A 13,237-nucleotide genomic window follows, 5' to 3' on the forward strand; every position below is an offset into this window, starting at 1 on the left:
AAGTCGAAGCTTGAATGCCTTCTCGGGACAATCCCTATGGTCACAAAGGAAACATTATATTCGATATATAGTTAGAAAGACAGCTGACACTATGAAAGATGATTATTTGACTTATAACGTTCCAGTTTCTTTCTTAAGAATATCATAGTTTTTCTGTATAAATTTTAATAAATTTATATTATTCGATAAATATGATAATACAAAAGTATTACTTCAATATTTATATATGGAAAGCAATTTGCTCTCTGCCGGCTTATATAGTGTTCGGAAACATTTACGACTAAATCTACTATAGCAGTAACACTCTCTTTTTAAAGGTATAAAGTGCCTAGACGCCCCAGCACGTAGCTCCCTCAATTTCGTTTCATTATGTGGCCAAGTGGCAGCAAGTGTGCTTTATTAACACATTTCAACCGTATGAGTCTGTGTGTGTGTGGGTGAATACATTTATTGGAATACATGTACATAACTTTTTTAATACCCGTCGCCTTGGCTGGCTGGCTGGCAATGTTCCTCGGCTTTTGCTGTAATAGTTTAATAAAGTAGTAAAGCTGCGGAAATTAGATTTGACCGCACACCGGCACAGGAGACCTCACCGACCCGACTCCCATCCCCACCACCCCAACTCACAACTGTGGCATAAAACAGAAGTCTGTGGGCCCAGCTTATTTCCGCCGCAGACAAACTTTCCACAGGACAAGAACAAGAGTACCGGAAAAGCAAAAGACCAAAAAAAACACAAGCAAATTATACGAGTACAAGGCGTGCATTGAAGGGAAACCCTTGTTTTGAGGTTTTTCCTGCCTTGTCAATAAAAATGTCCAAAAAGTTTGTGGCCTAAGCATTAAGTAAAAGTCCAAGCCCAAGCCCAAGCATGTTGAAAAGGGTTGTCCAAAAACTACCAATATATGTCCCATTACTCAAGATATTGTGTATGTGTGTATTAAAGTCTGAGCTTGGCTAAGCTACTAGTTTGGCTAAATTTAATTAACTCAGTTGAGCGCATTTTCTGTTTAGAGCAGCGGCGGCATTAATAAAAGATTACGGCGTGCCCCATCAGCCATGAAGTATGCCACTTTAGATATTTGTTACACTTGGCAGGATTATTGAAAAATTAATGCAATAAGCGCCAGAAGGAATCTTCTATAACCCAAAACTCACACACTCGGCTGTATTGAGCGCAATTAGGCGAAAGTGAAATTGACAGCCATGCTTTCTATAATGGATATTGATGTACACACACACACACATACTCGTGCACACATCCACGCTATATTTTGTGTATATAAACAGCTGCCGCGCCAGAGAGGTAGGCTTTAATTTTTGCCTCTTATTTTTAATAAACGCGTGGCGCCTTATTAAATGTCAGGATAATAGCAAAGGCAGCCTTGCCACCTGTCAGCAGCACATATTTTGTTATTATCAGTTTCGCCAGCCCAAGTGTATGCCACACACACACGCATACCAAAGCATATATGTATATGTGTGTATATATATATTGTGAAGCTCATTTTCTAGCTCATTGCCAGGCCGAGTCGGGGTAGGACATGCGCTAAATTAATTTATTCCACTTTTGTTGTTAGACAATATCCTTTTGACTTGCGCGTAACGGGATACGAGGCAGCAGGCAGCTAGAACAACTAGATAGCAACAGCCCTCGCGCTGGCATTTAATGAAAATGAAAATGTCTGAAGGCATCAGCAGCCTGGGCCGTTATCCTTTTTCAAAGCCCCAACGCAAAAGGATACCGAATAATATAAAACGAACTGGTGGGCGGCTTGTAGGACTGAAGGGCAGCGGTTATTGCGGGCTGTGCTAGTCAGTGTCAAGTGACGACAGGATACTTACTTGCTGCCAACTTGTCTGTCAAGATTTCGCCATAAAACAACTATATTTATATATCATAAACATAGATACTTTTGAAAACAAGATGCGGCTTAGGCAAAGATGTGTAAGCCTTTTAGGCTTTTGAGTCTTTATAGTTTAGAATAGAAATAATGTAATTATAATAAATGTTAAATTAGTTAACCTAAAGTTTTAAATAGATAGCTAACAAACTAAGCATTTCAAATTATAAATGATTTTTTAATAATTCGTATGCATTTTTGTGTCTTTTTAGGTAAGTGCACAAGGCTTCATCCTTACAACAAGACACGTGCTCTACGTGGCGGTAAGCAGTTGTCAACCATAAACACATTTTGTATCTAAATATTTGATTTTTTATATACAATCAGTTCATGTAATATTATCAAGTTTACGATTTTCCAATAAAATGATTGAAATTTATTAGTATTACTCAAATCGCAAAGAATCGAATGACAATTCAAAAACTTGGTGCACAAATTTTAGTTAAGCACAGCGTTGCTAGATATTTCACTTGATTTTGTTTCTTTTCTGCCCCAGGCAAATTAACATTATTCACGCAGAAATACTACTCCACTGCCAAGACCACAAAAAACGCATAATCGAAAAACCATATTAATGAGCAACACTGCATAATAATGTACCGGACACGTTGTTATGATAGCTTGAGAGACAGAGAGACACTCTCACATAGAATTTCTCCTCTCTCGACCGTAGGCCTGTGATTTTTGCATAATATAATTACTGATGTTGGCTCAAAGAGTTCATTTTGAGTGACCACTGGAGTTTCAATAAATTATATGCAATTTGTGATGCTTGCAAAATGAGAAAGACAGCGACGATGATTATGAAGACCAATGAAACGCATTTCTACAAAATTCGACCAAATTTATTCAGCAATATAAGTAGAAAATTGACTAAGCCTAAAAGTGGCCTGATGGCCTTCTGCTTCTGTTGTCGTTTTCACTCCTGTTGTTGGGAACTCAATCAAAAATCACATTTCCGTGTTGTTGGCCAGCATTAAAAAATGGGTAGCTCACCCACACACGCATGCCCACGCACACTCATAGACAGCAGTCACATGTGAAGCAAATGTAATTAAAATTCGATATACTTGTTTTCACCCAAAATGCCTACAGAGACTGAAAGAGATAGATGAAGAGAGAAAGAGCGTGAGATAACAGCGATGTCCACAGACAAAAGCAGGAGTCGAGGTCTCATCGGGCTATGCAAACACCCCCATAACACACACACACACACGCACACACACACACACACACACACATGAAACCACAACACAGCCATGCATGTGCAGATTTCATACATCATCATCATCGTCATCATCCATTGGCAACAATATTTACCAGAATTTAAACTTCAATTTAAATTTTTGGTCAGATTTGCACGTTCTCAAGCTTGGTGTGTTTTTGTAATTACACGCACATACGCAGAACACACACGCACACACACACACTCTCTCACACACACACACACACACACATATTTCATGCAAATTGATGTTGCTTTTAGCACACACAAAAGGGGACCTGGTCATATGGCTCAGAAAAATAGCTGCTGCTGCATTTTGGTTGTTGTCTGTGCTACTTTCCAGCTGGCCCACAATGAAGATTTATAAATGCATCACACACAAACTCCACCCACCTCCAGCAAAATGCAGCAACTGGATGGCAATTTAGTCTACTTTTGCATCTGTCAAGTACTATATATGCCATGAAAGCCATAAATTAGAGTAGAACAACGATTCGGCAACAACAATAGAAATGGGGGCAGTTAAACTTATGAAGAGAGGTCGTTGATCATTGCATGATTATTGTTATCATCCTTTGTGTGGGAAAACTAGAATACATCAGCATTCATTATGCATTCAAATTGAAGCGAATATCCTTGATATTATGAGCTTGCCACATATTAACAGTTGATCAAATAAAGGAATATATAAAGCTTAAGTATGTTACTCTTAGACTCAGATTGGATGACTGTTGTTAATATTGTGATAAAGTGAAATGTCATCGAAGTATTCAAAAGGACAGTTTTATAGTATACAACAAAGTTTGATAAGAAATGTTCTGCCAGTTGTTGTATGAGATCAGTGATACTATTGAGACTAACTGCACGTTCGAACAAAGATAATCCTTTGAGGCAAGTGATTAAAATTTAAGCTGTTGCAGATAAAAATGTTCACAATTTTTGCAAAATTATATGGATGTGTTGCATGTTTTAGTTGAGAGTTGCAAACTTCCATTTCCAAACTAACCATTTGCAGATTTGCAATTTCATAAATTTGGAGTTGTTTTGTATTGCATAACTTATGCCAATCACATAACGAAATATTTTGGCTTTTGCACAAATTAAATAAACGCCACAGTGCAACAACGGCAACAAAAACTACAGCAACAACAACAAAAACTATAAAATCGTATACTCGAGCGCATAGCGTAACAAAATTCAATATCGCTTTTAATTGCATGTTGCCCGGGCAACAGCAACAGCAGCAGCAGCGACAGCAACAACAACAATTGACAGACATTGTAAGCCCCATTGCAAGCAGAGCTGCTGAGTTGAGGCTGGGGATTCAAATGGAATGGGGCGGCGAGGGGAGGCTGAGTGTGCTGTCGGTTGAATGTTTGGTTGACTGGCTGGTTGGCAGGCGGGCCACTTACACAAGCCAGAGACTGTTGGGGCCAACCTGTAATTTAGCAAAATGTTATGTAAACTTTAAATCGAGTTATGCATTTTAATTGGTTGTTGTACAATTTGCAAGCGGCACGTTTTGTTTGCAACATCCACATCCACAGGACACAACTAAAGCGCATATTATGCATATGGATTCATGGATCCATGCTTAGAAATACGAGTGCACGTTTCAATGCAACACAGCAACAACAACAACAATAACAACGACAACAATAACATTACATTGTTTCACTTTTTTGCGCAACACAATTGAAATGTTGTAATAAAATGTTATTTAAAACTTACGCACATCATCTCAGCATGTCTCAACGTTGTTTATTAAATTAAGTGTAGATGGGAAACCGAATTTCTAAAAGCTTTCAGCAATTAGAAGACTAACGAGTATGTAGCTAAAAGCAAATAGAAGCTGAAAATCACTTGAAGACTTTTCATTAGCATATCATAAATATGATATAAAATCATGTAACAGTTTTCATAATTAATTTCTTTATTAATACTGTGTATATATATATAGGGTAGCAGACTGTAGAAGTCTAAACTAAATGATATATTCTTCAAACACGCCTGCTCACTTTACTTTACTTACAACGATTTAGCGCTTCTTCTTCAAGATGATCATTGATTGATATCGATTGATATGTACAGAAGATATGTTACAGTCTTATTACCACATTACTAGTAGCCATTTTACCTACATTAATGTGGCTTGCTACAACATGAATAGGAATTTTAATTTCCAAACCTATAACTATATCCCTTTCTTGCTGTGAAATTGGTCGCTTCAACATTCTTCTGTTCAATTTAAAACGGAGAAAGAAATTACACTTTTAATTATGTAACTCCCTGAGGACGTTTTTTTGTTTGTACCCATTTACTGTTGTCCGCTAAATTTAGTATACTATGCAACGATTTGGGGACTTGCATCAAACGCTGCAGCTGAGACGAGGCAAGGCGAGGCAACCACAAGGTGCGCATCTACGCCGCAGCTTAAACTTAATCTACCTCTTGGCTTAATTGCTGCCACTACCTGCAAATTGCACCCAAAAGGCCAACTGGAGGCAACCAGACACCAGACACAACCAAACAACGTTGTCGAGACGGAGTCCCTCTCCGGAGTCTCTTCCGCTTCTTCTTGTGCTTTGCTTGTACTGTGCCCACAGCGCTAACTCATTTTAATGATGCTTCCCCTGCCCCCCACAGCTGGTACAGCTACTGCGTCTTAAGTGCAGCAGTGTCGTCTTGTAGTCCCGTTTCCGTACCTCTATCTTTCTCTGCGACTGTCTACCGTCTTTTGTACCTGGCAATTATGGCCAAGTAGCTGTGCTTACATGTGGCCAAATTGTTGTGGTCGCCTCACGGGCGCATTAAAAATGAATAATGTGCGCGACTCGGTCTCACAATTTATGCACTGGCTTCCAGCGGTTGCCAGCTGCTGCTGCTGCTGCCAGCTCCTAGAGGCGGCTTTCTCAGTTTTCCTGTTGGCATTCCCTTTTGGGCCACTACAACTGCTTGCCCTTTTCAATCATACAAATCCATGCAATCAAATTCCGTTGCGCAATACAATTAGCTTCATCTCTACCTTCCGCAGCTTAAATAAAACAAAACAAGCTGCATGCTTTTGGGGGCGCACTTTATTAGGCTTAAAGTGTATCCTGCTTACCTGTGCCAGTTGCCAGTTGCCAGCCCCCAGCTCTTGCCCCAGCCCCAACCCGTGCCATTGACTTGCGCTTACGCTTTGATGTTCAAGTTAAGCCCAGCTAAATTGATTTTTCTTACTGTGGTCCTGCGTTCTGTGTCCTGCATCCTTACTCCCTGGTCACACTCAGCAATAAACTTCAAATGAAGCGGGCCGCTATTAAGTTATGCGGCTTTATTTGCGGAGCTTTTGTGTTTTGTGCTAAATAAGTGCACAAATAAATCGACAAAGGATACAAGTGTAGAAGGACAGTAAAACAACAAGAACACTTAGCGCTCGGCGAGAAAAAAGTGTAGAAAATGTGAGGTACTTCAAAATAACAATTCTATGGAATAAAGCAGAAAGCCAGTTAATCCAATTGGGATCAGTACTAAAATAACTATTGCAAGTACTAATTTGCCACAATATTATTATTAATTTGCATTGTTTTTTGTTGTATTAACATAATAATATACTAGGTAGATGGTAGATGGAAATCTCAGGACTGATTTATTTAAATATAAGTTTTTTTCTTATATATTTGTAGATTCTTAAAGCTGAAGTTCTTTGTTGTCTGAGTACCTACCCTTAAACTCTGCTAACCATTTCCAATTTCACTAAGTCGCTTTAATAACACGCGTCCCTTTGTAGCACACCTCCCAAACTCCAAACCCAGGACCCAAACTGTGCTTTGCGGCTTTAGTTGCATTTGACTTTGCGGTTTGACGTTGTTGCGTTTGCTTGTTTTGTTGTTGTTGTTGTTGCTGTTGCTGTTTTATGTATTTATTCTCTTTTTTCATTTCGTTTTTATTTTGTTGTTGTTTTGTTGTGTGTTGGTTGCAGCACACGCAACAGCTTTTTGTTCACACTTTCGCCTGGCAAAACAATTTTCCTGCTGGCCGGGGCACCAAATCAGAAAACCTGCAACCAGTCGAGAGTGTTGTTGTTGTTGTTGCCGTTGCTGCTGCTGCTACTGTTGCTGCCCCGCATGCATTGCGGTTTCTGTTGCATAATTATTATGTTGCGGTTGCAGCCCCACCGACCAACAGTTGATTTTGTTGTTGATGTTGTTGAAAAAGCATTTACCTTGTTTGTGGTGCGTTGAGCCCTGGCAAAAACTGTTGCCTAGGCTAAAGGCTGAAATTACCTTGGTTTGAGCGGCTTTTAAATCTTTGCTGTGCAAGTTTATTTAGGCGGTTGATTTTTCGCTTTTTCACTACCCTTTCGGCCATCCGAATTTGGTTTGCCTTAAAGCGCATTTAAAGTCAGTAATAGCCCTGCGGTTTTTAAAGGATTACAAATGAGGATCGTAATTTAATAAGTACAGCCTAAGTCACATTTTTAATTTAAAGCATTTTATTGTTGAAATTCGATAGTCAGTGATTATAATAAAGAACCTAAAACCTAAACCTTATATAGCAGCTTTTACATGTTCATTGATCTGTCCTCTTTACTTATTGTATACTTTTAAATAGATAAATTTTAATATATCTATCATTTCTCTAATGCATTACAAACATTTGCTTCAAATACGAATGCTCGAATGGCACATAAAAGGGTTAACAACCCATCAGTCAGTTCGAATTGTATCCCAAAACTCAAACTCCAAAAATCGGATGCCCCCATCAGCCATCCTCCGGCCTATATGGCAAACAAAAAGGACACTTTTACGTATAAGTCAACGAAATAGTAAATAACAACAAAACAACATGAGAGACGGACAGCAACTGGCAACTGGCAACCAAACAAGAGCAACAAATTTTTCGGTTGCGCTTAACAAATGTTACACAAAGCGTCGCATCGACTGAGGCTGAGTCGGAGTCCGACTATTTGGCCAACTGACTGGTTGACTGCTTCAGCTGCTTCGGCTGCTGCTGCTTCTGGTCTGTCTGTCCTTTGAGTCCTTCTTCTGTTGGTGTCATTTGTTAAAGAGGCTTGTCAACATGCCTTATAACAAGCCGGCTACGGTTCGGACTTCAACAGTATCTCTGCTCTCTACGCCTGTAAAGTGGCCGGTTGACTCACGGGGTGTGGAGTGTAGACAGTGGGTGGATAGCCCAAAAACCCGAAAGCAATAATATTTTAGCTTTTGTTATAAGGTTTTCAAGCTGCTAACAGCAGCAGCAGATCGTAGCCAACGCCTGTTTTGTTTGTATTTTTGTAGCATACTTTTGTGCATTATTTGCACAGCACTTGCAGAGAAAAGTCCAGTGAGAGCAAGTCTTGACTTGGCTTTTCAATTTGCCAGCCAGGGGAGACACATTTGTTGTTTGTCTATATACACAAAATATTATATTCTTAATTGGTGTTTATTGTGTGTCACAGACACACACACTCACACACACTCACACACACTTATTTCGATTGTAAAGGCCAAAGAGGTCACACACACACATACATTTTAGGCTGTCTTACGCACTCGAGAGTGCCATAAAAATGTCAACGCTGCATTCTGGCCAAGTATTAAATTGTTCGAGCTACAACAAAAGCCATACAGACAACTTGCCTTCCCCTGGCTCAAATGTAATTTGCAGTTTTCCTTTTTCGGAACACCCCTGCGGCCAGTAAATGCAATGACAAAACTCCGTTTCTGAATGCTTGTCCAGCTGCTCTTTTCATTTCCCACTACCTCTCTCTAACTTAACTACTCTCTTTTCTATGGCTCGCAGGCAAATTTCATTCAAACAAAAACTTTTGTTTCTCTCTCTCTCTCTCTCTCTCTCTCTCTCTCTCTCTCTCTCTTGTGTGGATGCCTATTGGTGTACATGTGTGTGTGGTAAATTGCTTATGAAATTGCAATTTGAGCTCACTCTGTGTATCCTGGTCACTGATTTTTATTTAATTTCGCCTGCGGATGCCTCCATTTATGTGTTTGTGTGTATGCAACGGTGGCAACGGGGCAACAGTGAGTGCAAAATGTATCACATTACATGAGACACACGGCATAAATTTCAACTATTTTGCATATTCAGATCAAGTGGACAGCAGAGGCATTCAATCCGACAGTCAGTCAGTTTGGCAGTTTGTCAGCTTGTCAGTTCGTTGGGCAATAAAATGTATTATGAAGTGAATTTGTATGGACAGTCATAGTCAAGGCTAAACTTTATTCTTTTTTTTTGTTTTGTTTCTTGCCCAATATTATTAACTGTAGTTGCAAATCCTGGCCAAATCCATTGGCTCATGCTTGCTCTGTAGGCTTTCACAAAGTTTTTACCTTTTTGTTTATATGCTAGCCAAAGTTTTGCTCCCCTCTTTTTTGTGATGTGTGTGGGTGTGTGTGACTCAAATCAAGAATAATGGTCCCATTGCAGATCCTAGATGTGTGTGTGTGTGTGTGTGTGTTTGTGTGCAAAACTCTCATATGTGTTGTCTTTTTGATTTGTATGCAAAGTGTTAAGGTTCATGCTTTGCAAAAGAAGAGTTCAATTTCAGTTGGGGTCAGACGACGGGGTGAAAGAAAAGGAAACGTAAAGAAAGAGAGATTGGTTTGTTTGTTTTACGAGTTGAGTCTATTTGCAGTTGTACTAGTTGGCCATATCGATAAGCTTCCGTTTTTTGTCAGCCAACTTCATTAGAGGAAGGCGAGTAAAGTTTTTGAAAGTTCAACTTGAAGTCATCCATTGAGCTCCAAGTGATTTGTGGCAACTATCTGTTCTGATTGAAGTTTTTTTTTGGGAGAGTGGGTTTTGGTAAGACGGCGCCATGTCATATGAAATTGTGTCTTACTCTTGCATTCGTTTCAATGAAGTTCTAGTAGTTTAAAATAAACACGATTCTTCATAATATAATTTTGTTTGCAAATGATTTCAAATTGTCCAATATTAAATAATTTGGTTAATATTATTCCGCATGATTTATGAGCAACATAAAATATTGCTTTATATTTAAATAAATGTTGCTTTAATTACATGTTATATAACATGCAGTTGCTTATGCAAACAACTAATGCCTGATTGCTGACCTATACAAATAGGTGCTTAAAATGATTTATCATTAGCAACAGTTGAAATAACTAATTCGGCCAGTTTTAGCAATCTCAGTTGAAATTTTGGCATTTTGCTAACAAATATGTTTGGCCATGTTCGGTCGAGTTTATTTGATTTTTGTTGTGAAGCTCGAAAAATGTGGTCCGCTTATGGCCAAAAACGCATTCAACTGTGAGTGTCATGAGGCAAATGCAATTTGCGCAGATGCAATTGCAACAGTAGCAGCAACAGCAGCCACAGGAAAAACTAGTGACATCCTTCTCGTATGGCATTACCTTGTTTGTGTGCATATAGTTGATCTGGTTTAGTGTGTGTGTGTGTGTGTGTGTGTATGTATATGTGTGTGGCAGGTCTCATCATTGGACCAGCGTCACATGCATCAAACAAATTCGATAGCGTTGCTTTCTGTCTACTGGCCAAGTCGGCTGCCGCATAATAAGCGTAAACGTTGGCTAACAAGATTCATGCAACGCTTTTGTGCCCGCAGGCAAACATGCAATGGCCATCAACGTGTCCTGTCCTATCCACTCTCAGTTCCACATATCCCTCGCTCAACTCCCACAATGACGACGCGACCGAATGCCAAATGGCGAACGGAGCGCGCTTAATGCAACTTTGTTGCTCGGGTTCCTGCTGCTACTGCTGCTGCTGATGTTGTCAGCTTGGCAGGGGCAGTAGGCAGCGATTGAAAAATCCCACTTGGGCGTTTTTAATTGGATTTTAAAATACTTGTCCCATGCAGGCTGGCAGGCAGGCAGGCAGGAAGGCAGTCCAGCAGCCAGGCAGAGGCCATCGCAATGACCAAGCCATAACACAAGCATCAGCCTCAGTTCTCTCTTTCTCTCTCTCTCCCTCTCAGCTGAATGCTGAACTGACCAGCCAACCAACCAACCCAACAACATATCGACCAGCAGACGATGGTCAGCAGTCAGGGGCTCAACACGCTCGTTATCCTTGTTTCCTGATGCTGCTGCTGCTGCTGCTACTGTTGCTGCTGCTGTTGTTGCTGCTGATGTTTTTGTTGCTGTTGTGCACAATTTGGTTACGTGTTTGACCTGCGGCGATTTTTCATTGCATGGCCGGTTTATTTTTTCAAGGGGGAGTCCATACATTAATGGCATTGCGAAATTTGTATTGCAAATGTCACTAAGGGTCTTCTGGCCGTTGAATCCCTGCCATAAATATAATCACATGTGTTTTTGTTGCCGAAATCCCACCGAGCTTCATTGCGGTGCTCCCCTGTGAAAAATGGCTTAAGAGAAGCAAACAAAATGTTCATCTTATTTTTATGATTTTATAGAGAGAATGAAGAGTTGACTTTCATTAGAAGAAGGCAAGAAAATCGTGTTGTTTTTAATGAAATATATAATTGCTAGTCTCAAATTTTTTATTAATATGATAAGAATATTCAAATTGAACAATTTTAACATGCATTTAACCAAGTAGTATAGTAATATATATAAGTGTTAAAACATAAATGCAGTATTAATCTAGAGCCAAAAAAGTAGGTTTCCTTTCGCACTTATCCATTAATAATTTATATAATTTATTAAGGGAGTAATATTTGTTATCCCCAGCCGTGGAATTCTAAGTTTAACTAATGCTGTTTGACTTTGGTTACCTAAAATTATGTTTATATTAACAAACGCTGGGCTAGGGAGTCAACTTGCATACCAAACAAAAGCTAGATAATTCTGTTGCCAAGTAAATCGAGGCTGAGTTTGTAATTGGTCATTACTGCTCAGCAAAGTTTAATTTTAATGAGAGCCTGCAAGTCCTGCATTATCATTATCATTAGCATATTTGATTAAAAAGTGTCATTAGATGCGAGCTGAGTACTCACAGTTGAGACAGTTGGCTGCATCATTTCACGCTTCAACGGAAGTTGGATAAGAAAACCTGTCGCTAAAAAACTTGTCGGCAATGCACACATTTTAATTTCAACTAATTGCCAAGCCAAGGGAAACCAGTACCAGAAACAGCACCTACACCAGTAGCTGGTATAATCAAAGAACCATTTCAGTTTTAGCTGCAGCTACAACTTGTCGACGCTTAAGTAATTAAAGCGTGCACTTCGTTAGCTTTAAGGGCAAGTGTCCTGCGAAGTATGTCCTGCAACTGGTGCCCAGTCCTCACGCCGCCTAATTGTGACAAGTGTCCGACGCAGTACTTGATTTGTATGTAAATTAAATTCAATGTCTTTACATCAAAGAAAAGTGGACTATTTGCCTGTCTGCATTACCTCTTTGGCTGACTAATTTACTTTTAATCATTATAATGACTTGAAGTTCGACAAATTAGCCTTAATGCGAGAGTTAGTGCGTCAGCAAAGACAAATGACTTCCAGCAAAGGTAAACAATCAGATATGTCTATAAAAAAGGCGAGCTAAATAAGTGAAAGTCAATGTTCTGGCAAGAATATTAGCTGGTTTTATTCATAATGAATGGTAAAGTACTTAAGGTGATGGCTAATCAATTAAAAAGCTGAAGAACTGTTTATGTATGGCCCTTGCTTAAAGTTAACATTACGGAGAAAATACTTGTAAATTAAGTACATATATTAAACATTGTCCAAGTAATTGCAGCTGCTCTTAAAGACATATATATTCTTACAGAAAAACACACAATTAAACAAGGTGTTCTAAGATTTCATAACTCAAAAAGTCCACAGGCCCTAAAGCAAATATTTTTCTTGTTGCAAGTTATGACAAGAAAAATAAATTTCACATAAACAAAAGCGACCAAAAAATGGAAAAGAAATAAAAACGGAAAAGAAAAGAAAGCAGCATCCTACACAAATTATAAACAAAAGTAACAAAAAACGTATAAAAAGTACACAAAATCAACTTTGATTTAAGTTTACAAAAATGTTTAGCAATTGCTTTGCTTTTTTAGCTTTTGTTGTTTTTTGTGCTGTGCCTGGCATTCACAATTTTTTGTATATATTTTTTTCACTCTGTTGATCTCTTTCTCTACGTCGTACTGTTGTGGATTAACA

At 39.0% G+C, this 13,237-nt stretch overlaps 1 protein-coding gene across 11 annotated transcripts in view; it reads left to right on the forward strand.

Annotated features, from left to right (window-relative positions):
- Window positions 1-13,237, forward strand: part of LOC6558725 (CUGBP Elav-like family member 4) — a 313,415-nt gene that overhangs the window by 246,267 nt on the left and 53,911 nt on the right. For 2 of the 11 annotated variants that reach the window (XM_043215442.1, XM_032742860.1), the window contains one exon: window positions 2,120-2,170. The exons of the other annotated variants lie outside the window; for them this stretch is intronic. In XM_043215442.1, the coding sequence (XP_043071377.1) occupies window positions 2,120-2,170 (51 nt within the window). The remainder of the gene's footprint in view (window positions 1-2,119; window positions 2,171-13,237) is intronic. 11 annotated transcript variants of the gene reach the window in all.

The sequence above is a fragment of the Drosophila grimshawi genome, unplaced genomic scaffold (assembly GCF_018153295.1).
Source record: "Drosophila grimshawi isolate 15287-2541.00 unplaced genomic scaffold, ASM1815329v1 contig_44, whole genome shotgun sequence".
Classification (NCBI taxonomy): Eukaryota; Metazoa; Arthropoda; class Insecta; order Diptera; family Drosophilidae; genus Drosophila; species Drosophila grimshawi.